General features: G+C 40.8%; 1 protein-coding gene across 1 annotated transcript in view; it reads left to right on the forward strand.

Moving 5' to 3' along the window:
• The first annotated feature begins 7,458 nt into the window (after positions 1-7,458).
• Positions 7,459-26,347, forward strand: part of faf2 (Fas associated factor family member 2) — a 28,649-nt gene continuing 9,760 nt past the window's right edge. Inside the window, exons 1-7 of the mRNA XM_055643062.1 lie at positions 7,459-7,989; positions 13,541-13,609; positions 13,907-14,041; positions 16,995-17,071; positions 17,149-17,287; positions 19,382-19,467; positions 19,981-20,072. Coding sequence (XP_055499037.1) covers positions 7,924-7,989; positions 13,541-13,609; positions 13,907-14,041; positions 16,995-17,071; positions 17,149-17,287; positions 19,382-19,467; positions 19,981-20,072 — 664 coding nt within the window. The 5' untranslated portion in view covers positions 7,459-7,923. The remainder of the gene's footprint in view (positions 7,990-13,540; positions 13,610-13,906; positions 14,042-16,994; positions 17,072-17,148; positions 17,288-19,381; positions 19,468-19,980; positions 20,073-26,347) is intronic.

Genomic DNA, 26,347 nt, shown 5'->3' on the forward strand with positions numbered 1-26,347 from the left:
TGCAAGGTTTATGTCATTTCCCTGTCATCTATTACAACCTATATATTATCCTTCCAAGTGATCTGCTCAGGAGACTGAGTTGCATCCATTTATCGAGATACAGAATAATCAATTGATATTGGTTAGAGATCTGAAATGCCATCTGTCCATTTCTTCCATAGGATGCTGCCCGACTCTCTGGGTGCCTCTAGCACTTTGTTTTATGCTCAAAATTCTACCATCTGCAGTTTCTTGTGCTCTAATTTATTTGTATTGGTTTATTGTTGTCACATGGTGATACAGTGAAAAACGTTGTTGGCATACTATCCAGTCAAATCTTACATAGTACAATCAAACTGTACGCAAGTTCAACAGATAGTGCAAAGAGAAAAATGCCAGAGTGCAGAATATAATGCTACAGGGTTATAGCGATACTCCAACTAAGAAAGTGCAGATCACATAAAAGCACAAAGGCAGCAATGAGGTAGGTTGGGATATCGGGAATACACCTTTAGTTTATGGGAGAACCATTTAGCAATCCTAAATTTAGTGGTACGTGCTTTCAAGCTTTCGTATCTCTGCCTGTAAAGAGAGGAAAGAAGAGTTCAGTTCAGTTTAGTTTATTGTCACCTGTATCGACCTACAGTGAAAAGCTTATGTTACGTGCTAAACATTCAGCCGGAAGACAATACATGATTACAATTAAGCCATATACCGTGCACAGATACGTGACAAGGGAATAATGTTTAGTGCAAGGTAAAGCCAGTAAAATCCGATCAAGATCGTTCGAGGGTCAACAATGAGGTAGGTAGTAGTTCAGGACTGCTTTCTAGTTGTGGTAGGATGATTCGGTTGCCTGATAACAGCTGCAAAGAAACTGTCCCTGAATCTGTAGGTGTGTATTTTCAGATATCTATATCTTTTACCTTATGGGAGAGGGGAGAAGACGGAATGACCAAGGTGTAAAAGGGACCTTGATCATGCTGGCTGTTTTTCCGAGGCAACGTGGTGTTGATGGAGTCGATGGGTGGGGGGGGAGGTTGGGTTTGTAATATCGACTGGGTACATCCACAACTCGCTGCAATTTCTTGGGGTCTCGGCCAGACCTGTTGTCAAACCAAGTTGTCTTTTTCTACTTGCGTATGGCGTGCACAGCCTAAAATTGTAAGACAATTTGTTCTGTTTGATCTTCTGTTTGTGTACGCCAGGTTGATTGCTTTCGTTGAAACGGGGTTGAAACCAAGTTGTGATGCATCCATTAGGATTATTAAAATAATCTATGCTTGTTTCTTAAAGTTGCCAAGTAAAAAAAAACATACTCACGATCATAACATAAAACCTTTCAAATTATAGTAAGTGAAAAGCAAATAAAGAACAGCAGTTGCTGGAAATCTGAAATACAAACAGATAAAACTGGAAATGCCCAGAAGGCCAGGTAACATTGTTGCGACATAAACAGTCTATATTTCAAGCCAATCATCTTCTGTCAGAATTAGGATAAGTTAAACATGTTTCAACTTGCAGAGAAGGGAAAGGAGCAAAATAAATGTTAGTTGTCTCGTCAATCCAAAATTATTGTTACAAATAATGAATATGCTCACTGAGTGAAGCTTGTAAGAGCTTGATTGTCACACTTGGGTCGGTTAATCTCCTTCTCTAAGCACCTGATCTCACCCTGTCATACATTTAGTTTGTTTCCTCCACTCCCCATTCTTCTCTGCAACATAATCTATGTTTAATTTCGAACTGTCCCTAGATTTGAAATGTTAAGAAGAAACAAGACTGCAGATGCTAGAATCTGGATCAAAGAAAAACTGCTGGAGAAACTCAGAGGATCAAGCAGCAACTGTGAAGGAATAAGGATGGTTGATGGTTTGTTTGAGATCTGCCCATTGAGATTCAGAGTAATGCATTTCACCCTTAACTAGTCTCTAAAAAGACCACTTATCTATAACTGCTGGCCCTGATAGCAATGCCTATATACTAAAAATGAATAAAAGTGTCTATCCACTGGAAACTATTAGATCAAATTCCATGTTAAAATCAATCTTGTTGTTCCATTATCTGACGTTTATCAATTTTATAGCTCCCCCAAATGCTTTAAGATTAGGTTATTTTTCTGCCACATCACTTAATTATTATTCCAATAATATTGCTCAACCAGATGTCGAGAAAAGTTAATCTCAATTAACCATCAATGTCAACTGTTCACCAAGGGATGACATACATTATTACATTGATAATATAGGCTCATTTAATAAAGAAATAGAATTTAAGTAGCCATACTACTTTTTGATTCTAACATTTTCTGTTTATACCTTTGATAGTAACTAAGCTATGACATATATAATAATAATAATAATAATAATATATTTTATTGTCATTGCACATCAGTGCAACGAGATTTAGATTTAGTGCAACGAGATTTAATATATGGTACTATTACTGCTAATATATTAATAATGAAGCAACTGTTCCTCAGAAAATATGTACACATTTATTCTAAAAGCAGAGGAACATTTATGTCAATTAAATGGAATATAGTCACACATGAAAAGTCAACGGGGAAACGTTTTTAACATGGCAAAACTCTACATCTTCTTCTTCTTGCGTACGGCGTGCACAGCCTAAAGTTTTAGGACAACTTGTTCTATTTGATCTTATTTGATTGTGCACGCCAGGTTGATTGCATTTGTCGAAACAGGGCGGACATCGTGAAGGTTGCAATCTCCCACCCCAAAACTCCACTAAAATGTTTTAAGATTAGGCTATTCCTAAACCTGACCAAAATAACCTGTTTTAACATTATACTGAATGGTAGGAATTTAATTATGAAATCCTTTCACTGCTCGCTCCTGACTTTTCTCCAGTGTTAATTTGCATGTTGTTTTGGGTATATACATAAGACTAGTTGCGTCTACAGCTCCTGATTATGTTCAAACAATGTCAGATTAAATGGCTCAGGGTCAATATCTGTCTTATTATGCTCTTGTTAATTGCTTTTGGGCTTTTTTTATTAGGTTATAGGTGGCAAATAAATTATTGTTGAATATCTAGGTTCTGTCATGCACAAAAGATCATTCTCCATTTCCAATTTGCCTTTGAGCAAATATTCTGGATTTATATAATGATAATAACGGTTACTGAATTATAATACCTTTCAGGTTAATGGAGATGAATCATTCTTCAAAAAGAAATGTTAAACAGTCGTATTAAATGCAATTCATCTAAATAAGCAATCATAGAAGGCAGAACACGTAATAGTACTGCACAGGCACTTCGGCCCACAATGGCTGTGCTGAACAGGATGTCAAGTTAAACTAATCTTCTCTGCCTGCAAATCATTCATATCTCTTCATTCAGTGGATATCCATGTGCCTATCTAAAACCCTCTTAAATGTCTTAATTTAGTCTGATTCCACCACCACTTATGGCAGTATGCTCCATCGCTAGGGGAAGTTGACAACGAGGCATACAAAGATGAAATATAATCAGGAGGACAGTCAAACTAGTTGGATAACTTGGATGGGGAAGGGATAGAGAGAGAGGGAAAGCAAGAAAGCTGCCCAAGCAAAATATGAGGTGATGTTTTCAAGAGAGTTAGATTTAGCTCTTAGGGCTAAAGGAATCTAGGGATATGGGGAAAAAGCAGGAACGGGTTACTGATTTTAAATTATCAGCCATGATCATATTGAGTGGTGGTGTTGGCTCGAAGGGCCGAACACCCCACTCCTGCACCTATTTTTCTGTTTCTCTGTTCCTCCAATTTGCGTTGGGCCGTATCCCATTGCTTTACATTGGGCTGATGCATTCAAGAACGTCTCACAGTCATTTATTTCCGTAGATGATTAAGGAGATTTAGTATGTTGACGAATTCTCTCTTGAACTTCTACACATGTAAGATAGGGAGCATATTGATTAGTTGACACGACCTGGTTTGGCAACTCGAACGTCCAGGAACGAAGATTACAAAATGTGGTGGACACTTCCCAGTCCACTATGGATATTGACCTCCCCACCATTCAAGTTATCTATTGGAGACACTGCCTCAGAAAGGCCCCCAGTATAATCAGGGACCCACAACACCCTAGCCACGCTCTCATTTCACTCCTGCCATCGGGAAGAAGGAAGAGCAGTCTGAAAACTGCAACTTCCAGGTTCAGGAACAGTTTCTTCCCGACGACCATTAGGCTATTGAACTCTGAACACTAACTAAACTTTTAACTATGAAATGTTTGGTTGCACTTGGGACTCAAGGCTACGTTTTGTTTGCACTAAATTGTTTTTTTATATATTTATTAAACTTTTTATTGTTTGTTCATTATGTTATCTATTGAGTATTATGTTTACAAACCTGTTGTACTGCTGCAAGTAAGAATTTCATTGATTTGTTTTGGTAAATATGACAATTAAAAACTTTTAACTTTGCTCCATGTCAAAAATGTTCCCCAACACCTTGGGTACACAAGGAAGCCATAAGTATACTGGTAGTTGTGGCGTGTGGCCATTGTTATGGAGGGTAGACTGGTACCCAGAACGATTAAGCAGATTGGTTACACCTAGTTTGGATCTATGAATGGCCACCTTGATCAGGCCCAGCTCAGACCTACCCAACCACACCCCACTCTTTCAACACAGTGCAGCAGGTGACCAAAAGGTTAGGAGTGAAGTGTAAGGACAAATTGAGGACCATCCTCATCACTTATGAAACATTGACTCCCTGTTTTTCTTCTCTATCAGGTTCCCTGAGACAACATGTTTTAGCTACCAATAGACAGTGGATATTGAAAAAAAGAACCTTGTAGTTATGTCATTCATTTAACATTATAGAGATCTCAAGATTGTGATATCCTTTGCTTTATCTGATCTTTGATTCTATCAATTATGCCCTTCATGATGCACTTTTGATGGATTTTCATATTGATTTTGCTTTATACAGTGCCCTCCATAATGATTGGGACAAAGACCCATCAATTATTTATTTGCCCCTGTCCTCCACAATTTGAGATTTTTTAATAGCAAATCACGTGGTTAAAGTGCACATTCTCAGATTTTAATAGAGGACATTTTTATACATTTTGGTTTCACCATGTAGAAATTACAGCAGTGTTTATACATTGACTCCCTCCCATTTCAGGACACCATAATGTTTGGGACACAGCAATGTCATATAAATGAAAGTAGTGATGTTTAGTATTTTGTTGCATGTCCTTTGCATGCAATGACTGCTTCAAGTCTGCGATTCATGGACATCACCAGTTGTTGGGTGTCTTCTCTGGTGATGCTCTGCCAGGCCTGTATTGCAGCCATCTTTAGCTTATGCTTGTTTTGGGGGCTAGTCCCCTTCAGTTTTCTCTTCAGCATATAAAAGGCATGCTCAATTGGGTTCGGATCGGGTGATTCACTTGGCCACTATCAAGAATTTATCATTTTTTAGATTTGAAAAACTCCTTTGTTGCTTTAGCAATATATTTGGGATCATTGTCTTGCTGTGGAATGGACTGCCAGCCATTGAGTTTTGAGGAATTTGTTTGAACTTGAGCAGATAGGATGTCTATACACTTCAGAATTCATTATGTTACTACCATCAGCAGTTGTATCATCAATGAAGATAAGCGAGCCAGTACCTTCAGCAGCCATACATGCCCAGGCCATTACACCCCCACCCCCATGTTTCATAGATGAGGTGGTATGCTTTGGATCTTGGGCAGTTCCTTCGCTCCTCCATACTCTGCTCTTGCCATCTGGTACAAGTTAATCTTCATCTCATCTGACTACAAGACCATTTCCCAGAACTGTGGTTGCTCTTTCAAGTACTTTTTGGCAAACTGCAACCCGGCCATCCTATTTTTGCGGCTAACCAGTGGTTTGCATCTTGCAGTGTAGCCTCTGTATTTCTGTTCATGAAGGCTTCTGTGGACAGTGGTCAATGACAAAACCACACCTGACTCCTGAAGAGTGTTTCTGATCTGTCGGACAGGCGTTTGGGAATTTTTTCTATATTGTAGAAATAATTTTTCTGTCATCAGCTGTGGAGGTCTTCCTTGGACTGCCAGTCCCTTTGTAATTAGTAAGCTCACCAGTGCTCTCTTTCTTCTTAATGATGTCCCAAACAGTTGATTTTGGTAAGCCTAAGGTTTGGCTGATGTCTCTAATGGGGCTGTCCCACTGTACGAGCTAATTCAAGAGTACTCCCAAGTGTCTCCTGAATCGAACTCGGAAAATTACGGTAATAGCTGCTCGTAGGTACTCGGGGCTCTCGTGGACATTTTACAACACGTTGAAAAATCTTCACGAGTCTTTACGAGCTTACCGTGTTTCCCGAGTACCTGCCGTTAGCGTTACGAGCCGCTAAGGGACGTCCCGAGCTCCGACGTACCCGCTACATACATTCTACGTACTTACCACGAGTTTGATTTTTTTAAACTCGGGAGAGCTCTTGAATTAGCTCGTACAGTGGGACAGGCCCTTAACAGCTTTCTTGTTTCAGTCTCATAATGGCTTCTTTGACTTTCATTGGCACAACTTTGGTCCTCATGGTGATAAACAGCAATAAAAGTTTCCAAAGGTGATGAAAAGATTGGAGGAAACACTTGGTGCTGAGAGCTCTCTTATACCTGCATGAAGGAGGCAATTAAACACACCTGAGCAATTACAAACACCTGTGAAGCCATGTGTCCCAAACATTATTGTGTCCTGTAATGGGGGGGGGGGGGACTATGTATAAACACAGTTGTAATTTCTACATGGTGAAACCAAAATGTATAAAAAATACTCTTTTATGAAATCTGACAATGTGCTTTTTTTGTGATTTTTTTCTATTACAAATCACAAATTGGGAATACAGAGGCAAATAAATAAATGATGGGTCTTTGTCCCAAACATAATTGCGGGGACTGTAGCTTAACTAAAGGCCATTGAGAGCAATATTCTACCTACTTCAATCCCGACATCGACATAAATGTTAGAAACATCTTCTTTGAATTTATTGCTTTTATTCTTTAACATACAAGCCACGCATCAATTTAACCAAAGGAATTATTTATTTTAAAATGTCAGAAGTTGCCCAGTTCCACTTTTTAAAAAATGGTTACAAATATAATTTAAAAAACTCGTAATACGTGCGTACTTCGCATTGTCCTTGATTTAACAACATTGTTCTGCCAAGAGTGTTTGATTGTCATTTGTCCCAAATGGAACAATGAAATTCTTACTTGCAGCAGTACAACATAATATGTAAACATAATGCCCTGTAAACAATATAATAAACGAGAATAAATGCCTGGGTCATTTGACAGTAAAACACTCTTTAAAAGGCTAGAAAAACTCAAGCAACATCTGCAAAAAGCATTCTCGGCCTTTTATTTTTGCAGCATTTCCTATGTTTATTTTATTTCTCAGTCTAATATTTTTTCTCCACCCGGGTTAATGATTCAAGACCACATTGTGTGCTATTGGCCTCCGTCCGCCAATGTTTCCGGAGGGACACGTGTCGGTAGAAGTGGAGCTCCGAATTTTGGCGCGTTCGCATGTCGTAGTTCTAGAACGCGGGCCCGGATCCGGACGCGTTCCATCGGTGCGGAGCCGCCGCCAGCCTGCACCTTCCCTGCACTTGGCTCAACACCCCCGTCTGCGAAGAGCAGCATTTCACCATCCCTGCCGCTCCGCTCCTCACCTACTTGGCCGAGGTCGACGTAAGGAGGACCCGACAGTCACCGAAGAGCCTCGGCTCCCTCCGTCACTGGCGCACTGGCTGGCAAACAAATGCATTAAAATCCAAATCCGGACACGCACAAATGCCTGGTGTGCTTTTCCAGTCGTAGCGCAAGGACAGGAGCTGTTTTTTTTCTCTCTCTCGGCCTGTAGTTTTATTTTTTGCGTTTCACGAATGTGACTACCCAAAGATCATCTACTTCCGCACAGGCCTGTATCGCAAAGTGCAAGATGGCGGCGCCTGGCAATGAAGAGGAACTAACGCAAGACCAGACAGAGAAACTGTTGCAGTTTCAGGTGAATTTGTTCATCTAACGTTATACTACTTAAAGTGACACGGGTTGCTTTTGCAGGCCACTTTTTAATTCATTTGTTAGCTTGATTTAATCTTGCCGAAACGTTGAAGTCTGCACCTGTGGCATTTTTCTGTACTGAACATTTTATGGTAAAGCCCCCCATATGACACGATTTATACCACCCTCATCAGTTTGTCAGTGGCAAATTTAGTTCAAAGATCCTAAGCAATGGGAATAGGAGCATCTGAAAAAGTAGCATCAATTTATTTCACCATGAGTACTGAGTAAACATTACCTGGCAACAAATGTTAACTGTAATCTATTCAACTTTTATTTTGCGGGACGATAATTGTCTAAAGACGATATTTCCGGACAATGAAAATCATCAAAGGTTCGTCATGGAGCTGATGCATAACTAGCACGCTGTGCGGTTCTTGTATTGCTACTATAACTTTAATTAAAAATTCTATACATATTCAAAAGCATTCAATTTAGTTCACAGTTTTAATACTTTTTGTATGTTTTAACCGGCATTTGAATGGAATGAATATGAGAATCAAGCTACAATCCCGGTATATTAAATATTGTTTTAATCTAATTTATTTTGAACAGTAATACTCATTGGGGATGCCCTGAAAGCAAAAATATTACATGAAGGAGCACTTCAGAAGTGTTTATGGAATTAGTTGGTAAAGCAGATTAAATTACATTATGGGGGACTTCAATTGCCTAGGTTTGTATCCAGATCTTAAGTAGTGCTGTGGAAAATCTCATTTGATCTTGTGCATCAAAAAGTGAGAGTCGTGGATTGCCAATGTAACTGCAGAAGGAGATTTCCGTTACTGGTGGAGGGAATGGTTATGGAGACAGGGCTGTTTTCTGTATATCTTAGGAGAGCACGAAAATAATAAGACAATTCTGATAATGTATCAATGTTTCTAAACTGCCAATTGTAAAATATCTTAAGTTTTAATCTTAACGTACATGACACATTCAATGTTCATGTAGGATAAATAACAGTATTTTCACTTTAAGATGCCCTAATGTAGACGGAAAATATGGGTCTCAACTAAGTGCCAAAAAGGGTGCTTTCTTTTCTCCAGAGATACTGCCTGACCCACTGAGTTACTCCAGAATTGTGTGTCTCTTCAGTGTAAACCAGCATCTGCAGTTCCTTCCTACACAAAACATTTAACACTAGTGTTCACCAGTTTAAAATTGTGGAAGCTTGGCTACACAGGTAACTTAACAAACAAGTAACCAAAATCTTGGTTAGAGTTAGTTTTCAAGGAGCTTGATGAACCAGAATTTATGAGGAGGAAGAGGGGAAAGTGAATTTCAGAATTTGGGGTCAATGGCTAAGTGTTAGCTAAGTGTAGCCATTGGTAACAGAGCAGGATTGAAATGTGACTGCACAAGATGCTAGAAATGGAGGAGCACATATCTTTAAGCCTTGCAAGGTTGGAGGAGATTAGAGGTCGAAAGTTGCAAGCAAGATTTTAAATTCAGCTATTGTCTCGAAACATGAGTACAGTAGTCAGCACAAGAGTGAAAGGTGAATAAGTCCAGGTCAAGTTAAGGTATTAATTAACAGCAGTCTTTTAGTTAATTTAAGATTTTTTTAGAATTAAACCAGAGGTTGGCCAGCAAATCATAAGGGTAACAATAACACAGATAAGTTCTTCTGCAGTGGATGAGTTGAGGTAAAGTAACAATTGACTATGCCAAGGAGGTGGGTAGAGCTAATTTTGGTCTTGTAGTTATAGTGCCCTCCATAATGTTTCTGACAAAGACCCATCATTTATATATTTGTCTCTGTACTCCACAATTTGAGATTTGTAATAGAAAAAAAATCACATGTGGCTAAGTGCACATTGTCAGATTTTAATAAAGGCCATTTTTACACATTTTGGTTTCACCATGTAGAAATTACAGCAGTGTTTACACATCCCAACCCCCCCCCCCCCCCCCCCCCCACCCCATTTCAGGGCACCATAATGTTCGGGACACAGCAATGTCATGTAAATGAAAGTACCCGGTAGTCATGTTTAGTATTTTGTTGCACATCCCTTTGCATGCAATGACTGCTTGAAGTCTGCGATTCATGCACATCACCAGTTGCTGTGCTTCTTCTCTGGTGATGTTCTGCCAGGCATGTATTGCAGCCATCTTTAGCTTATGCTTGTTTTGGGCGCTAGTCCCCTTCAGTTTTCTCTTCAGCATATAAAAGGCATGCTCATTGAGTTCAGATCAGGTGATTGACTTGGCCACTCAAGAATTGACCATTGTTTAGCTTTGAAAAACTCATTTGTTGCTTTAGCAGTATGTTTGGGATCATTGTCATGCTGTAGAATGAACCGCCGGACAAGTAGGTTTTGAGGCATTTGGTGAACTTGAGCAGGTAGGATATGTCTATACACTTCAGAATTCATTATGCTACTACCCTCAGCAGTTGTATCATCAATGAAGATAAGTGAGCCAGTACCTTCAGCAGCATACCCAGGCCATAGCACCCCCCACCATCGTGTTTCACAGATGAGATGGTATGCTTTGGATCTTGGGCAGTTCTTTCTCTCCTCCATACTTTGCTCTTGCCATCACTCTGACATAAGTTATTCTTTGTCTCATCTGTCCACAAGACCTTTTTCCAGAACTGTGGCTGCTCTTTTAAGTACGTTTTGGCAGACTGTATCCTGGCCATCCTATTTTTGCAGCTAACCAGTGGTTTGCATCTTGCAGTGTAGCCTCTATATCTGTTCATGAAGTCTTCTGCAGACACTGGTCATTGACAAATCCACACCTGAAGAGTGTTTCTGATCTGTCGGACAGGTGTTTGGGGATTTTTCTTTATTATGGAGAGAATTCTTCTGTCATCAGCTGTGGGTGGTCTTCCTTGGCCTGCCAGTCCCATTATTTTAGTAAGTTTTAGTAAGCTTAGTAAGCTCACCAGTGCTCGCTTTCTTCTTAATGATGTCCCAAACAGATGATTTGGGGAAGCCTAAGGTTTGCCTGATGTCTCTAACAGTTTTATTCTTGTTTCTTAGTCTTGTAATGGCGTATTTGACGTTCATTGCCACAACTTTGGTCCTCATGATGATAAACAGCAATAAAAGTTTCCAAAAGTGATGGAAAGACTGGAGGAAAGACTAGGTGCTGAGAGCTCTCTTATACCTGCATGTAGGATGCAATTAAACACACCTGAGCAATTACAAACACATGTGAAGCCATGTGTCCCAAACATTATGGTGCCCTGAAATATGGGGGGGGGGGGGGGGGGAGACTATATATAAACATAGCTCTAATTTCTACATGGTGAAACCGAAATGTATAAAAATATCCTTTAATAAAATCTGCACGTGTACTTTAACCACCAGTGATTTTTTTCTATTACAAATCTCAAATTGTGGAGTACAGAGGCAAATAAATAAATGATGGGTCTTTGTCCCAAATGTTATTGAGGGCACTGTAAGTGGTTGCAAGTTCAACTGTATATGCTTGAACTACAAACAAGGCCAGTGTTGCAAATGGTCTTGCCTAATTTCAGATAGTTGCTAGTGAGAGGAAAGTTAAAGGGTCAGGAATTAGAATCTCCACTAAACACTCTTCAAATACCTCAATTTTTATTGTGTGCCCCCTTGTTTAGTCCATTCCCACCACATCCAGGACACCTCGTATGCTTCCCACCATTTCAATAACTTCCATTTCCTTGGTCCCCATCTCATCATCTTTACCATGGATGTCCAATCTCTGCTCTCTGTCAGAAAGGATGCATGACCTTCTGGTTCTTCGAACAGAGCCAATCAATCCTCTCAACTAACATTCTCCTGCACCTGGTGGAACATGTCTTTGCCATCAATTTCTCACGATTCCTCTCCCTTGCTACAAGTCAAAGTGTAGCCAGGGGCACTTGCATCCTGGCACCATTCCCCAATTCTTTCGCTACATCATCAATTGCCTCCTGTACCCGTCCAGATCTCATTGGTTTCATCAATTGTATTATTAACTTCCACCCTGTCCTCAAATTCACTTGGAATATCTCTGGCATCTCTGTTCCCTTTCTCGATCTCTATGTCTCCATCATGGGACAGCCTACAGATGTCTACTGTAAATCCATTAACTTCCACCCTTGCTGCAAAGCCATTCCTTGCTCTCAATCTCTGTCTCCACTGTCAAGATGAGGATTTCCACTGTAGTACATCCGAGATGCCCTCTACATTCAGCTTCCCCCTTCAGTCGTTGATGGTCCTCACCTATGTCTCCTCTGTTTTCCACAGTTCAGCTCTCCTGGTAATCCCCTGGCCCTTGCCTTTAACCCACCAGTCTGCGTTCTTCGACATTTCTGTCACCTCCAACATGTTTCCACCACCAGTCGCATCTTCCCATCTCCACACATTTCCATTTTCTATACAGACCACTCTCTCTGCAACTCCTTGGTTTGTTAGACTTTTCCAACCCAAATCGTCCACTCCCCAGGCGCATTCCCCTGATATTCCCCTGTTCTTGTACCTTCTCACTTTCTTCCATCCAAGGATCCCAGAAGCCCTTCCAGGTGAAACATAGGTTCATTTTTTTTCTCCTACAACCTCGTCTCTTGCATTAATTGCTCCAGATGTGGCCTGTACATCATTGAGACGAGGCATAAATTAGGTAACTCTTTTGCCTAACACTTGTGATCTGTCCACCAAGGCCCGCTGGTTCTCCAAATACACTGGTTCAAGAAATACGCCCCAACCCCACTCTATTTTTCCCCAGTCTCACCACCCACACACTCCCCCACCTCAGTGCAAGCATATTTATCCCAATACCTTCCACCATCCCAGTCATCCTGTTCTTTTCCCCTCCTACATACACTCACCACCCATTCCTGAGACCCTAATTTCACTTTCAACCCCATTCTTCCTCCTCTCCACTTGCTTTATATTTCCCTCCCTTTCCCTATCTGACACCCTTTTGTCTCCTTTACATCTGTTATCTCCACCTGTTTACCAATCACGGTCCCATTCATCTGTATTACTTGCAGGGTTTGCCCCACTCACCCCTCACTTTTCCAGGTCACCCTCTCCCCACGATTGTGTCAGTCTGCAGAAGGATACTAAAACAGAATGTCATCTGTCCATCCACTCCCTCCGTAGATGCTGCCTGACCTGCTGAGATTGTTCAGCACTTTTTTTGCCCAAGATTCCAGCATCTGTAGTCTCGTCTCCAGGAAAATGTTTGTAGTAAAGTCAGAGGGTTTGATTTTTCCTTGTTTAATTGGCAGAAACATCTCTTTATCCAAACTGTCTATTGGATAAGCAGTGGGACTAATTAGGGACAACTAAATTAATGATATTAAATAGTTCAGTGAATCAAAGAAGGAACAGAAGATGACTTTTGGATGCAAATAAGAGTTTGCAAGAATAATGTTTCAAAGAACCAACATAATTAACAATATCAATAACTTGACGAATTGGAGCATATACCGTCCCATTGAAAAATGGAATTGAATGCAATGTTACTATCTGTGCTGTTTCAATTTAACCTTTTTTTCCTTACGACTTTTTTCATTATAGGACTTGACTGGTATTGATTCAATGGACCAATGTCGACGCACACTGGAACAGCATCATTGGAATATTGAGGTAAAAATGAAACGTGTTCTTATTTTATGACTATTTAAAAAAAAAACTATCATTGGCTTTGGATTGATGTTTTCCTTTTAAATGTAAAATTCTGCCATATGATCTGATGATTCTTTGTTCTGATGCATGAATGTTAATATTGTAGGAGACAATGACATAGTGAACGGTGCATTTGTTATAAGGCTTGTACTTTATATTGCGTTGGGTGAATAAATCGGTCCCATTCAATGGAATTTTGATGAGTTATTCATAATCTAAAATTTTCTTCCAAACCATCCATCCCATTTTATTTTCTAGGCAGCTGTTCAGGATAGGCTAAATGAGCAAGAAGGAGTTCCCAGTGTCTTCAATCCACCTTCTTCTCGTCCGCTTCAGGTCCACACAGCTGACCACAGGGTGTATAGTTATGTAGTTTCAAGGCCACAGCCCAGGGTGAGTACATTTTAGTTATTTGATTATTTTAGTTCTATTTAATAATAATCATTCGATTGAAATTGTATATCAGTTATGTGTTGAGTTTATAATTAAATTTGATTTATTTTGCCGACGGTGCTTGTCCTGTAATCCCATGTTACTAAAATGATGGATTATTCCTTTTGGTAGTTGAAGATGCATTGAATGTTAATGCTATCTTGTGAACAGCTCATATCTTATTTCTTTGAGTTCTCGTTCAAAGAAATGCTTGGGAGCGATAGACTAGTAAATTTAACATCTGTGGTAGGAAAGCCATTTTAAGAGAATTTTGAGGGATAAGCTATACATTTGTATACATTCCAGAACCAGGGGCCACAGTTTAAGAATCCAGAAGCAGGGGCCACAGTTTAAGAATCCAGAACCAGGGACCACAGTTTAAGAATAAGGAGTAAGCCATTTAGAACGGAGACGAGGAAACACTTTTCCCCCACAGAGAGTGGTGAGTCTGGAATTCTCTGCCTCAGAGGTTGGCGGGTTCTCTGGATGCTTTCAAGAGAGAGTTAGATACGGCTCTTAAAAATAGCGGAGTCGGTGGATATGGGGAGAAGGCAGGAACGGGTTGCTGATTGGGGATGATCAGCCATGATCACATTGAATGGCGGTGCTGGCTCGAAGGGCCGAATGGCCTACTCCTGCATCTATTGTTTCGGAAGACCAGTTGAATATGAATAGTCAACATGGTTTTATGTCTGAAGTTATCTTAAGAATTTGATTATTTTTAAAGAAGTAAAATGGAAAGTTGATGAAGAGGACTGTGGATGCAGTGTATACAAACTCGAGCAAGGCCTTTGATAGCATTCTGCATAGTAGGCTGCTCTAGAATGTTAATCACATGAGATCCAGGGAGGGCTAGTTAACTAGATGGCATCAAGGTAGGAAACAGAGGGTAGTTGTAGAAGATTACTTTTCAGAATAGTTGCCTGTGATGAGTCATGTGCCTCGGGGATTAGGGCTAAGCCCATAGCTGTTTGTCATCTCTAGCAATGATTTGGATGGGAATGTAGAAGGCATGATTAGTAAATTGGAGACACACGGAATGCAGATGCTGAAATCTTGAGCAAAACACAATGCTGGCTGATCATTCTCTGGAGGGAATGGATGGGGACCTCTTGGGTTGGGACCCTTTGTCAGGCTGATGGTAGGAGGGTGGAGATAGCTGTAAAAGAGTTGGGAGCAAGATAAAAGTTAGACAAAAAATGCTGGAGAAACTCAGCGGATGAGACAGTATCAATGGAGAGAAGGATTTGGCGAAGTTTCGTATCGATGCCCCTCTTCAGATTGAATTGGAGCATATACCGTGCCATTGAAAATCTGAAGAAGGGTCTCGACCCGAAACGTTGCCAATTCCTTCTCTCCATAGATGCTGCCTCACCCACTGATTCTCCAGCATTTTAATTTTTCCAGTATCTGCAGTTCTTTCTTAAACACGGGTGCAAGTTAAAGCCTGGCAAGTGAGAGGGGGTGCATTTGAATGACAGATGGGTGGAGAAAATGGCAACGGCTAGATATGAAAAGGAAAGAAAACAGTGGCAGATAAGAAGAGAAGAAATATGAAGCTAGAGGGAGGCATATATCACGAGGTGGATGTTGTGGGTGGAGGAGGGGTGGGAATGTGGAAGAAATGGGTGTACACTGGTGTGGAGAGGAGGCACAGGAAAGAGGAGGGGGAAGGGTGGTTTATTTAAAATTGGAGAATTCAGTGTTCATACCGTTGGGTTGTAAACTTACAGATGACACTAAAATAGGTGGTTCCGTAGACAGTGACAATGGTTATCAAGAATTGCAGCAGGATTTTGATTAGCTGGACAAGTGGGCTGAGGAATGATAAGTGTTTTATTCTGATAAGCATAAGGTGCTGAGTTTTGTGAAGTCAAACCAGGGCAAGACGTTTACAAAGAACAGTGGGGCCTTCGGGAATGTTTTAAAGCAGAGACATCTAGGATGACAAGTACTTAGTTCCCCAAAAGTGACGTTATGGGTAAATAGGATGGCGACACAGGTTTTTGACACATTGCCTTCACCAGTCTAGCAATTGAGTATAGAAGTGTAACAGTTGGTGAGGCCGATTTGTAGTATTTTGTTTAGTTTTGGTCACCCTGTTATAAGAAAGATGCCATTCAGTTAGAAAGAGTGCAAAGAAGATTAATGAGGGCGTTCCTATTACTCGAGGGCTTGTGCAATAGGGAGAGGTTGGCCAAACTAGGACTTTATTGTTTGGAGTGCTGGAGGCTGAGGGGTGATATAATTGAAGTTGATAAAATTATGAGGGGAATAGAATGCAATCATGAATGCAATCTTTTTTTTCCCAGGGCAGGGGAAATTGAGAGCTAGAGGGCATAGGTTTAAGGTGAGAGGGGAAAGATTTAATAGGAACCTGAGGGCAACTTTTTCTCACATAGGGTGATGGTGTGTATGTGGAACGAGCTGTCAGTGGAAATAATTGAGGTAGGTACATTTTGGATGGGTACATGGATAGGAAAGTTTTAGAGGGCCAAACACGAACTGGCTATGATGGGGCATTTTGGTTGGCATGGACGAGTTGGGCCCTGAAACCCAGTTCAGTGCTATGTAAGATATATAATTCTGTGACCCTAAATTTATTTAACATATAGACTTGACAGAACAGGATAAATCTTGACGTTAGTGCTAGTAGATTACTTTGGGTTTGCAAGGACCCTCAGGAAATTAGGTGTTATTGAAGGGCAATTATTTTACAAGTCAAAAGCCTTGCGTGAATTGCAAAAGCTTTCTTCCATGTATGCAATAGAAGTTTGTGTTCTTTATGGGTTGGCAGACTGTGATGAAGCCACGTATGTTGAATTATATTGAACTTTCAACGTTTGATATGCCACCAAATGTAGTTTTGTAATTTTATCCATTATGTATTAATGAAACCTGTTCAATTTTTCAGGGTCTCTTAGGATGGAGTTATTACTTGATAATGCTTCCATTCCGATTCACCTATTACACGCTACTGGACATTTTTAGGTAGGATACAAAGTGATTTTGTTTTAAACATAAACATTTGAAAAAGCGATCCTGCGTTTAAACTGTGTTTTGTACAGGTTTGCTATACGATTTATTCGGCCAGATCCTCGGAGCCGAGTTACTGACCCGGTTGGAGATGTAGTTGCATTTGTTCGGAATTTTGAGGAACAATATGGAAGGATCCATCCTGTCTTTTATCAAGGAACGTACAGTCAGGTTTGTACAAATGTCTGTTTATGTGGGTTCTTAAAATTTTTGCTGGTGAGAGTAATTTGCAGTTATACTCATTTATCTTTTTCTTAGTATATTTCAACATTTTAATTAAACTTCTATCCACTCTCAGCTCTGCAAACATATTTCCTCATAGTTTTGGTAAACCATGTTGAAGTGCAATTTCTGAATCCACAATTGTCATAATTAATGTTATTCTACAATTCTTTTAATTTTCATTCATTTTCTTTTTGTATTCCACACAAGAAATCAGTACATGTGCTTAATATCACTGAAAATTAGTGCTCTCTGATTGTGTGTTTGATGTGGCATCCATTCTACATCAACATTCTTGTGTTGTTGGAACACTTGAATTGTATCAGCCTTCTGACTAAACAGCTTGTGTAAATTTGGTGCGTGTGCAGATGTGGTGAAGATGTCGCTATTTAGAGCATACTGCACACCCCTCTACACTGCGCACCTGTGGTCGAACTATTTAAAGACAAGTATGCAGAGACTAAAGGTGGCATATAACGATGCCATGAGAACACTGCTAAGGCAACCTAGATGGTGTAGTGCCAGTAATATGTTTGTGGCTGCAGGAGTCAGTACTTTAGAAGCTATCCTAACACACCACATGTATAAATTCATTTGCAGGATAAATGACTCTAAAAATGTGCTTATTGTGGCCTTGACAAACATAAGGGTTAGCACTACACGCTACGAATCCCAGTTGTGGAGACACTGGTATCGTTGTCTCGTTGTAGGACATTGATCATCTTTTAATCTGGATTTTTAACTTAAGTATTGTGGGTTTTTGTTAAATATAAATTATGATGTTTTAAGTGATATACCATGATTTTATATATATTTATGATATTTGATATGCAATGCATTTTTAATGTAATGTTGCCCCTTGTCTGGACCTTGAGTCTGTAATAAAGTTTATTATTATTATTATTATTAAACAAAAAGAAGGGCATTTTTTTTTTACAACGGCAGTTTTTGTCTCCTAATGTGAGGTAGGACATTCTTGCTATTGAGGGAGTGCAGGGTAGGTTCACCAGGTTAATTCCTGGGATGGCGGAATTGACATATGAAAGAATGGATGGACTGGGCTTGTATTCACTGGAATTTAGAAGGATGAGAGGAGGGATTCTTATAGAACATAACATTATTAAGGGATTGGACAGGCTAGATGCAGGTAAAATGTTCCCGATGTCGGGGGAGTCCAGGACCAGAAGTCACAGTTTAAGAATAAGGGCTAGGCCATTTAGGACTGAGATGAGAAAAAACCTTTTCACCTAGTGTTGTAATCTGGAATTCTCTGCCTCAGAAGGCAGTGGAGGACAATTCACTGGATATATTCAGGAGAGAGTTGGATATAGCTCTTGGGGCAAACAGAATTAAGGGACATGGGGAGAAAGTAGGAACATGTTACTGGATGATCAACCAGGACCTACTCCTGCAACTGCAGGAATTTTATAGGTACAAGGTTAAATCATCGGATTGACGTTATAAACAGATCTGTCGTCTAGTTTCCATTCATGAGACCAATATTTGCACAGCATTGTGGACCAGACCCCAGTTATGAAATTAGCTGAGACTCGGATGTCCTGGTCAAATGAACCATTCTTTCAATTTGATCTGCCAATAGGTATTAGTAGGGTTTTTCTTTACTTCATGGAATTCATCTTGCTAACGAACACAAGGGTGGGTTTGGATAATAATTAAGAGTAGAAACATGGGTGATTTTTCAATGAAACTAAATATTACGTAACCCCTGTCATGCAAGGCAGATGAGATTTATTTTGGTTGCATAAGCAAACAACAGTTCTGTGTCCTAAGCTGAATTCAAGTTAAGATGCTAGCTAAATTTGTTTTAATGCCATGAACCATTAAACATACATGTTAATTTCTAGATTACCCAAGCTATTTCAGCACAAAATAGGTACAAAATTCTGCATTAAAGTCTTAAAATAATTTTACAATGTCAAAATTTGTTAGTTATTTTGATACTTATTTTCCCATTCAAATAGGAAGATTATTGTACAGCTTTAACACTCATTAACCATGATTTATCTTTCCCAATGAGTGCAGGCTCTGAATGATGCCAAACGGGAGCTTCGTTATTTATTAGTTTATCTTCATGGAGATGATCATCAGGACACAGATGAGTTTTGTCGGTGAGTGTAGTGAGGCTTTTTATTTAATCAAATCCAATAGTGTGGTAATCTTTGTTTGCATGGGTGCTTTCAATAGCACAACAATAAACTTGGAGATTTTTACATATAATAACATGTTCCTATCGTGTGCTGGAAATTGCTCCCTTTGTTTAATAATGTTTTAAAATGTAGGCAGCTGCTGATGACCTGATGTGTTAATAGACCACATTAATATTGAGGAGACCCCAGGTTTGAATTAGGCCAGCTTGGCTGCTGATGTTTACTTTAAATACAATAACTACATTTGCATGTGATAAACCAGTTAGGGCTTATCATGATTGATTAACTGACTGATGTTAACTTTATTAATGAAAATGGGTATTCGAGTGAAATAGTTCCATAAATGAAATAGTGTTTAAGTAAAATGTGCCTCTGTATAAGGATATTCATGGAGATGGGGGAGCAGGGTGTAGGCGATAAATGTGAGCATTCTGTCCTTGTGGATCACTAAATATCAGTTTGTTTCTACCTCAGTAATACGATGTGCTCTCCAGAAGTTGTAAACTTCATCAACACCAGGATGCTTTTCTGGGCCTGTACCACTAGTAAGCCGGAAGGCTATAGAGGTAAGTGTCAGCTTTACAGAAATGAACTCTGCTGGTGCACTAATGAAATAAGCCTTGTTTTAAATTGAATGAGTCAGCTGCACATAAAATGAAATCGTGAATTAAATCAATGAGTGCAGGATCTGTACAATGTCAAACGGGAGTTTTGTTACTTATTAGTTCATCTTAGAAACATAGAAAATAGGTGCAGGAGGCCATTTGGCTCTTCGAGCCAGCACTGCCATTCATTGTGATCATGGCTGATCATCCACGATCAGTAACCCGTGCCCGCCTTCTCCCCATATCATAGAAACATAGAAAATAGGTGCAGAAGTAGGCCATTCGGCCCTTCGAGCCTGCACCGCCATTCAATATGATCATGGCTGATCATCCAACTCAGTATCCTGCACCTGCCTTCTCTCCATATCCTTTGATTCCGCTAGTCCCCAGAGCTCTATCTATATTTCTTTTAAATTCCTCCAGTAAATTGACCTCTAAAGCCTTCTGTGGCAGAGAATTCCCCAAATTCACAACTCTCTGGGTGAAAAAGTGTTTTCTCATCTCAGTTTTAAATGGCCTTCACTTTATTCTTAAACTGTGGCCCCCGGTTCTGGACTCCCCCAACATTGGGAATTTTTCCTGCATCTAACCTGTCCAGTCTGTTTATAATTTTATATGTTTCTATAAGATCCCCTCTTATCCTTCTAAATTACAATGAATACAAGCCCAGTCTTTCCAATCTTTCCTCGTATGACAGTCCCACCATCCTAGGGATTAACCTTGTGAACCTACGATGCACTGCCTCAATAGCAAGGATGTCCTTCCTAAAATTAGGAAACCAACACTGCACACTATATTCCAGATGTGGTCTCACCAGGGCCCTGTACAACTGCAGGAGGATCTCTTTACTCCTATACTTAAGTCCTCTTGTTATGAAGGCCAACATTCCATTAGCTTTCTTCGTTGACTGCTGTACCTGTATGTTTACTTTTAGTGACTGGTGTACAAGGTCTTCATGGAGATGACGATCAGGACATTTATTTTATCAGTCCATGATAACTATTTCTGATGCCAGCAATAGTTGGATAAACAAATGCTTTGGTGTTGCGTCCTATATTTGAACTCCCTGAGTCATAACTCTTTGAAATACAAATATCTTTCCCTTTCGGGGTGTGTGGATTTGTGCCTCATTGTTGTGTTATTTGCATTGATGTGTGTCACTTAAGAAAATATCTAGTGTCCTCCATAATGTTTGGGACAAAGACCCATGATTTATTTATTTGTCTCTGTACTCCACAATTTGAGTTTTGTAATAGAAAAAAATATCACATGTGTTTAAAGTGCACATTGTCAGATTTTATTAAAGGATAATTTTATACATTTTGGTTTAACCATGTAGAAATTACAGCTGTTTTATACATAGTCCACCCCCCTTTCAGGGTACCATAATGTTTGGGACACATGGCTTCACAGGTGTTTGTAATTGCTCAGGTGTGTTTAATTGCCTCCTTCATGCAGGTATAAGAGAGCTCTCAGCACCTAGTCTTTCTTCCAGTCTTTCCATCACCTTTGGAAACGTTTATTGCTGTTCATCAACATGAGGACCAAAGTTGTGCCAATGAAAGTCAAAGAAGCCATTATGAGACTGAGAAACACGAATAAAACAGAGACATCAGCCAAACCTTAGGCTTACCAAAATCAACTGTTTGGAACATCATTAAGAAGAAAGAGAGCACTGGTGGGCTTACTAATCGCAAAGATACTGTCAGGCCAAGGAAGACCTCCACAGCTGATGACAGAATTCTCTATAATAAAGAAAACTCCTCAAACACCTGTCTGACAGATCAGAAACACTCTTCAGGAGTCGGGTGTGGATTTGTCAATGACCAATGTCTGCAGACGACTTCATGAATAGAAAAACAGAGGCAACACTGCAAGATGCAAACCACTGGTTAGCTGCAAAAATAGGATGGCCAGGTTACAGTTTGCCAAGAAGAATTTGAAAGGGCAACCACTGTTCTGGAAAAAGGTCTTGTGGACAGGTGAGACGAAGATTAACTTATCAGAGTGATGGCAAAAGCAAAGTATGGAGGAGAGAAGGAACTTCCCAAGATCCAAAGCATAACCACCTCATTTGTGAAACACGGTGGTGGGGGTGTTATGGCATGGCATGTATGGCTGCTGGTACTGGCTCACTTATCTTCATTGATGATACAACTGCTGATGGTAGTAGCATAATGAATTCTGAAGTGTATAGACACATCCTATCTCCTCAAGTTCAAACAAATGCCTCAAAACTCATTGGCTGGTACTTCATTCTACAGTAAGACAATGTCCAAACATACTGCTAAAGCAACAAAGGAGTTTTTTTTTTTAAATGGCCAATTCTTGAGTGGCCAAGTGAATCACCCGATCTGATCCCAATTGAGCATGCCTTTTATATGCTGAAGAGAAAACTGAAGGGGACTAGCCCCCAAAACAAGCAATAGCTAAAGATGGCTGCAATACAGGCCTGGCAGAGCATCACCAGAGAAGACACCCAGCAACTGATGTCCATGAATCACAGACTTCAAGCAGTCATTGCATGCAAAGGATATGCAACAAAATACTAAACATGACTACTTTTATTTACATTACACTGTTGTGTCCCAAACATTATGGTGCCCTGAAATGTGTGGACTATGTATAATTTCTGTATGGTGAAACCAAAATGTATAAAAATGGCCTTTATTAAAATCTGACAATGTGCACTTTAACCAAGTGATTTTTTTTCTATTACAAATCTCAAATTGTGGAGTACAGAGGCAAATAAATAAATGATGGGTCTTTGTCTCAAACATCATGGTGGGCACTGTATGTATCTTTGATCATGAGTCATGTAAGATGTCTTGTTTTAAGGGGCCTTGCAGTACTGGAGCAAAACTGCCGTGCCTTAATTAGCAGACCAGTGCCTCTGATAACTTATTTCCTATGGGCAATGCCATTCCTTTTACTTGCTTATTGGAGCTTTTCAACATTGTTCAACAGGCATTCCCTTGATTCCTTCTGGCAATTATCAGTTTTTTTGGGGTTAGAGGTGCAGCGTGGACACAGGCCTTCAGTTCGCAGTCCATGCCGACCGGCCGAATCCGCACGTTACAGTTATCTTGCACATACTAGGGACAATTTACAATTTTCCCATGCCAATTTACCTGGAGTGTAGGAGAAAACCCGAACTTCCGGGGGTATAACCCGTGCCGGTCACGGAGAGAACATACAAACTCTACTGACAAGCACCGGTAGTCAGAATCGAACCCGGGTCTCTGGCGCTGTAAGGGAGCACCTCTGCCGCTGCGCCACCTTCCCACCCATGTGTCGGTTTTTCTTTGAATGCCTGTAATATGTAGTCAGTGGCCAAGCAATTATATTTCTGGCTGGCCTTGTTGCAAGTGGAAGTTGGGGGAATGGGGAATGAAATACCTCCCAGAGAACTGGGAGTCTGAGGTGAGAAAAGTCCCTTGGTCAGCACCTGCTGCTGTCATGCCGTAGTCCAAAGAGATGCCCAGTGACTGTGGGCACTGTGGACGACAGAGTGGTGCAGCGGTAGAGTTGGTGCCTTGCAGCGCAGGAGACTCATTCGATCCCAAGTGTCTGTGTGGAGTTTGTACGTTCTTCCCGTGACCGCGTGGGTTTTCTCCGGGTCTTCAATACAATACAATATTTATTCATTCTCATTTGAACCTCAATGAGGCTCAAACGAAACTCTTCACTGTGATGGATGGCAAAGTCTTTTCTCTCCCCTGCTCTCCATTTTTCTCCCGATGTTAAAGCCCCCCGGCGGGCGATGGTAAGTCCCGTGTCTGTTGAGGCCACGCCGGGCGATGTACGGCCCAGCCCCAGGTCTTAATGTCTCAACGGGGAGCCCCCAGCGGGCGTTGGAATGTTCCGCGACCGTTAAAGCCGCGCCGGGCGATGTACAGCCTCGCTCCGGGTCATTCCAACCCAGCGACACGGGCGGGAGAAGTTGCGTTGCGGGAGCTCCGAAAAGCGGTCTCTCACCAGGCATCTGCAAGCTCCCGATGTTCCTGTCCACTGGGCCTGCGGCTGGAGCCTCTGAGCTCCGGAGTCGTGCTGCAGCAGCGAGCCACCACCGCTCCCACGCTCCGAGGTCGGCCAGCTCCACGATGGTAGTAGTCTGCAGGCTCCGCGACTGGAGCCCCCTGGTCGTTCCGGTTGGAGGCCGCTCCACGGTGCTAGGCCCAAACGACAACGGAGACCCAACAGGGAAAAGGTCGGGTCTCCCGTGCAGGGAAGAGATTTTAAAAGTCCCCCCCCACTCCCCACTCCACCACATATACACAGTTAACAGTATAAAAGTACACACAACTACATTTAACCAGACAAAAAAAAAAGACCGACATGCTACAGGGGCCGCTGCGATGTTAGTCGCGCCGCCAATCGGTTTCTTCCCACGCTCCGAAGACGTATAGGTATGTAGGTTTATTGGCTTGGTGTGTGTGTAAAATTGTCCCTTGTGTGTATAGGGTAGTGTTGATGTGGGGGGATCGCTGGTTGGCAAAGACTCAGGCCGAAAAGCCTCTTTCCGCACTGTATCTCTAAACTAAAAAAAGGACATATCATTGGCTGGTCAACCAACCATGTTAAAGAATCATTGCAGGAATTTAGGGAGTGATTTTTGACTTTTTAAAATGTATGCAAAATTCTAATTAATATTGGGATATGTCAAATTACATGCATAAAATGTAAACCATTCAGACATTAATGTGCAGAGAATTGAAAAAGGCCACAGGTCAGCTAATGGTAACAATAGCGTAGCGTGGCCAACTAAGGGCAAATGCACAGTGTTATTGAAAGGCTGGTAGCCAAGAAGTTACAGATTTATTACTCAGCGACGTGAAAGATCAGAAAATGGGTGTAAGGAGGTGGATCTTGGCAGAGGGCGCTGGAAATAGCAGAAAGCCAAAATGGGTTCCACTGTGCACATAACATGCCTGTTGAGTCGTGTTGAGTTACAGAGGTGGTAAAAACTGACAGGTAGATATAAAGCCTTTAACATGAAGTTCCTGTTCAAGAAAGCCATGACTAAATGTCATTATGATGGAAGAAGCTGTGATGAGGAATTGCACCCAGTGCCAATAAATTATTTGCATGCACTTATGTAAGCAATGGTAATGCACTTGGAGAATAAATTTCAACATTAAGATTGGGGTAGTACATTTCTTGGAAGTAAAGGGGGGCGTAACACTTGATGGGATGGCACGGCAGAAGGAATTGACAATTGGAGATCCACAAATCACTAAAGAATTCGGGCTACTAAGGGCATTAATTAAAACAAGCTAAGCAGTGGTTCATTTCTTAAGAGATAGAATTTCTCTCAAGGAATAAAATAGAGCATGCAAGTGAACTGCAGGTAGAATACCGTGAAGAGTTCTAGCTATGAAAAGACAGTGGGATCACCGTAGAAAGTATGGTGGCGCAGTGGTAGAGTTGCTGCCTTATCACGCCAGAGACCCGGTTCGATCCTGAGTACAGGTGCTGTTTGTACGAAGTTTATACATTCTTCCCGTGACAACGTAGAATTTCCTTCGGTGCTCCGGTTTTCTACTACACTGCAAAAAGACGTACAGGTTTGTAGGTTATTTGTCTTCGGTAAAAAAATTTAATTATCCCTAGTGTGTAGGATAGTGCTACTTTACAGGGATTGCTGGCCAGCGTGGACTCGGTGCTAACATTGCTAAAAACAGTTGAATAGAAACAAAAATGCAAGAAATACTCAACATGTCTAATAGCAACTGTTTAAAAAGAAACCAAGTTAGCATTTCATCAGGTCCATGCTGAGACTTGCTATGAAAAAGAATAGATGAGGTGATTAACATAGGTATATTTAAGGCAAAGAGAAGTAAAAGGGAAAGTTAGTTGAAGCATGAGAGGAGCGTTACATGAGCTCGAAACACTAACGTGGACTTGATGGCCTGAGCCTGCTGAAACAACAGTGTTGTCCACGAGAAAACCAGAGCAGATTTTTATTAACAAATAAAATTCTTGATTGGGTCATAATTTTATCAATGATGCTATGGGATGTATTTTGTTAATGGATTGTTGCCCACTTTAAATTGCCTGTAGTGTGTAGGTGTATGATAAAATCTGGTGATGACAGTGAATAGATTGGAATAGACAATAGGTGCAGGAGTAGGCCATTCAGCCCTTCGAGCCAGCACCGCCATTCAATGTGATCATGGCTGATCATCCCCAATCAGTACCCCGTTCCTGCCTTCTCCCCATATCCCTTGACTCTG

This window comes from Leucoraja erinacea, chromosome 11 (assembly GCF_028641065.1).
Source record: "Leucoraja erinacea ecotype New England chromosome 11, Leri_hhj_1, whole genome shotgun sequence".
NCBI lineage: Eukaryota > Metazoa > Chordata > Chondrichthyes > Rajiformes > Rajidae > Leucoraja > Leucoraja erinaceus.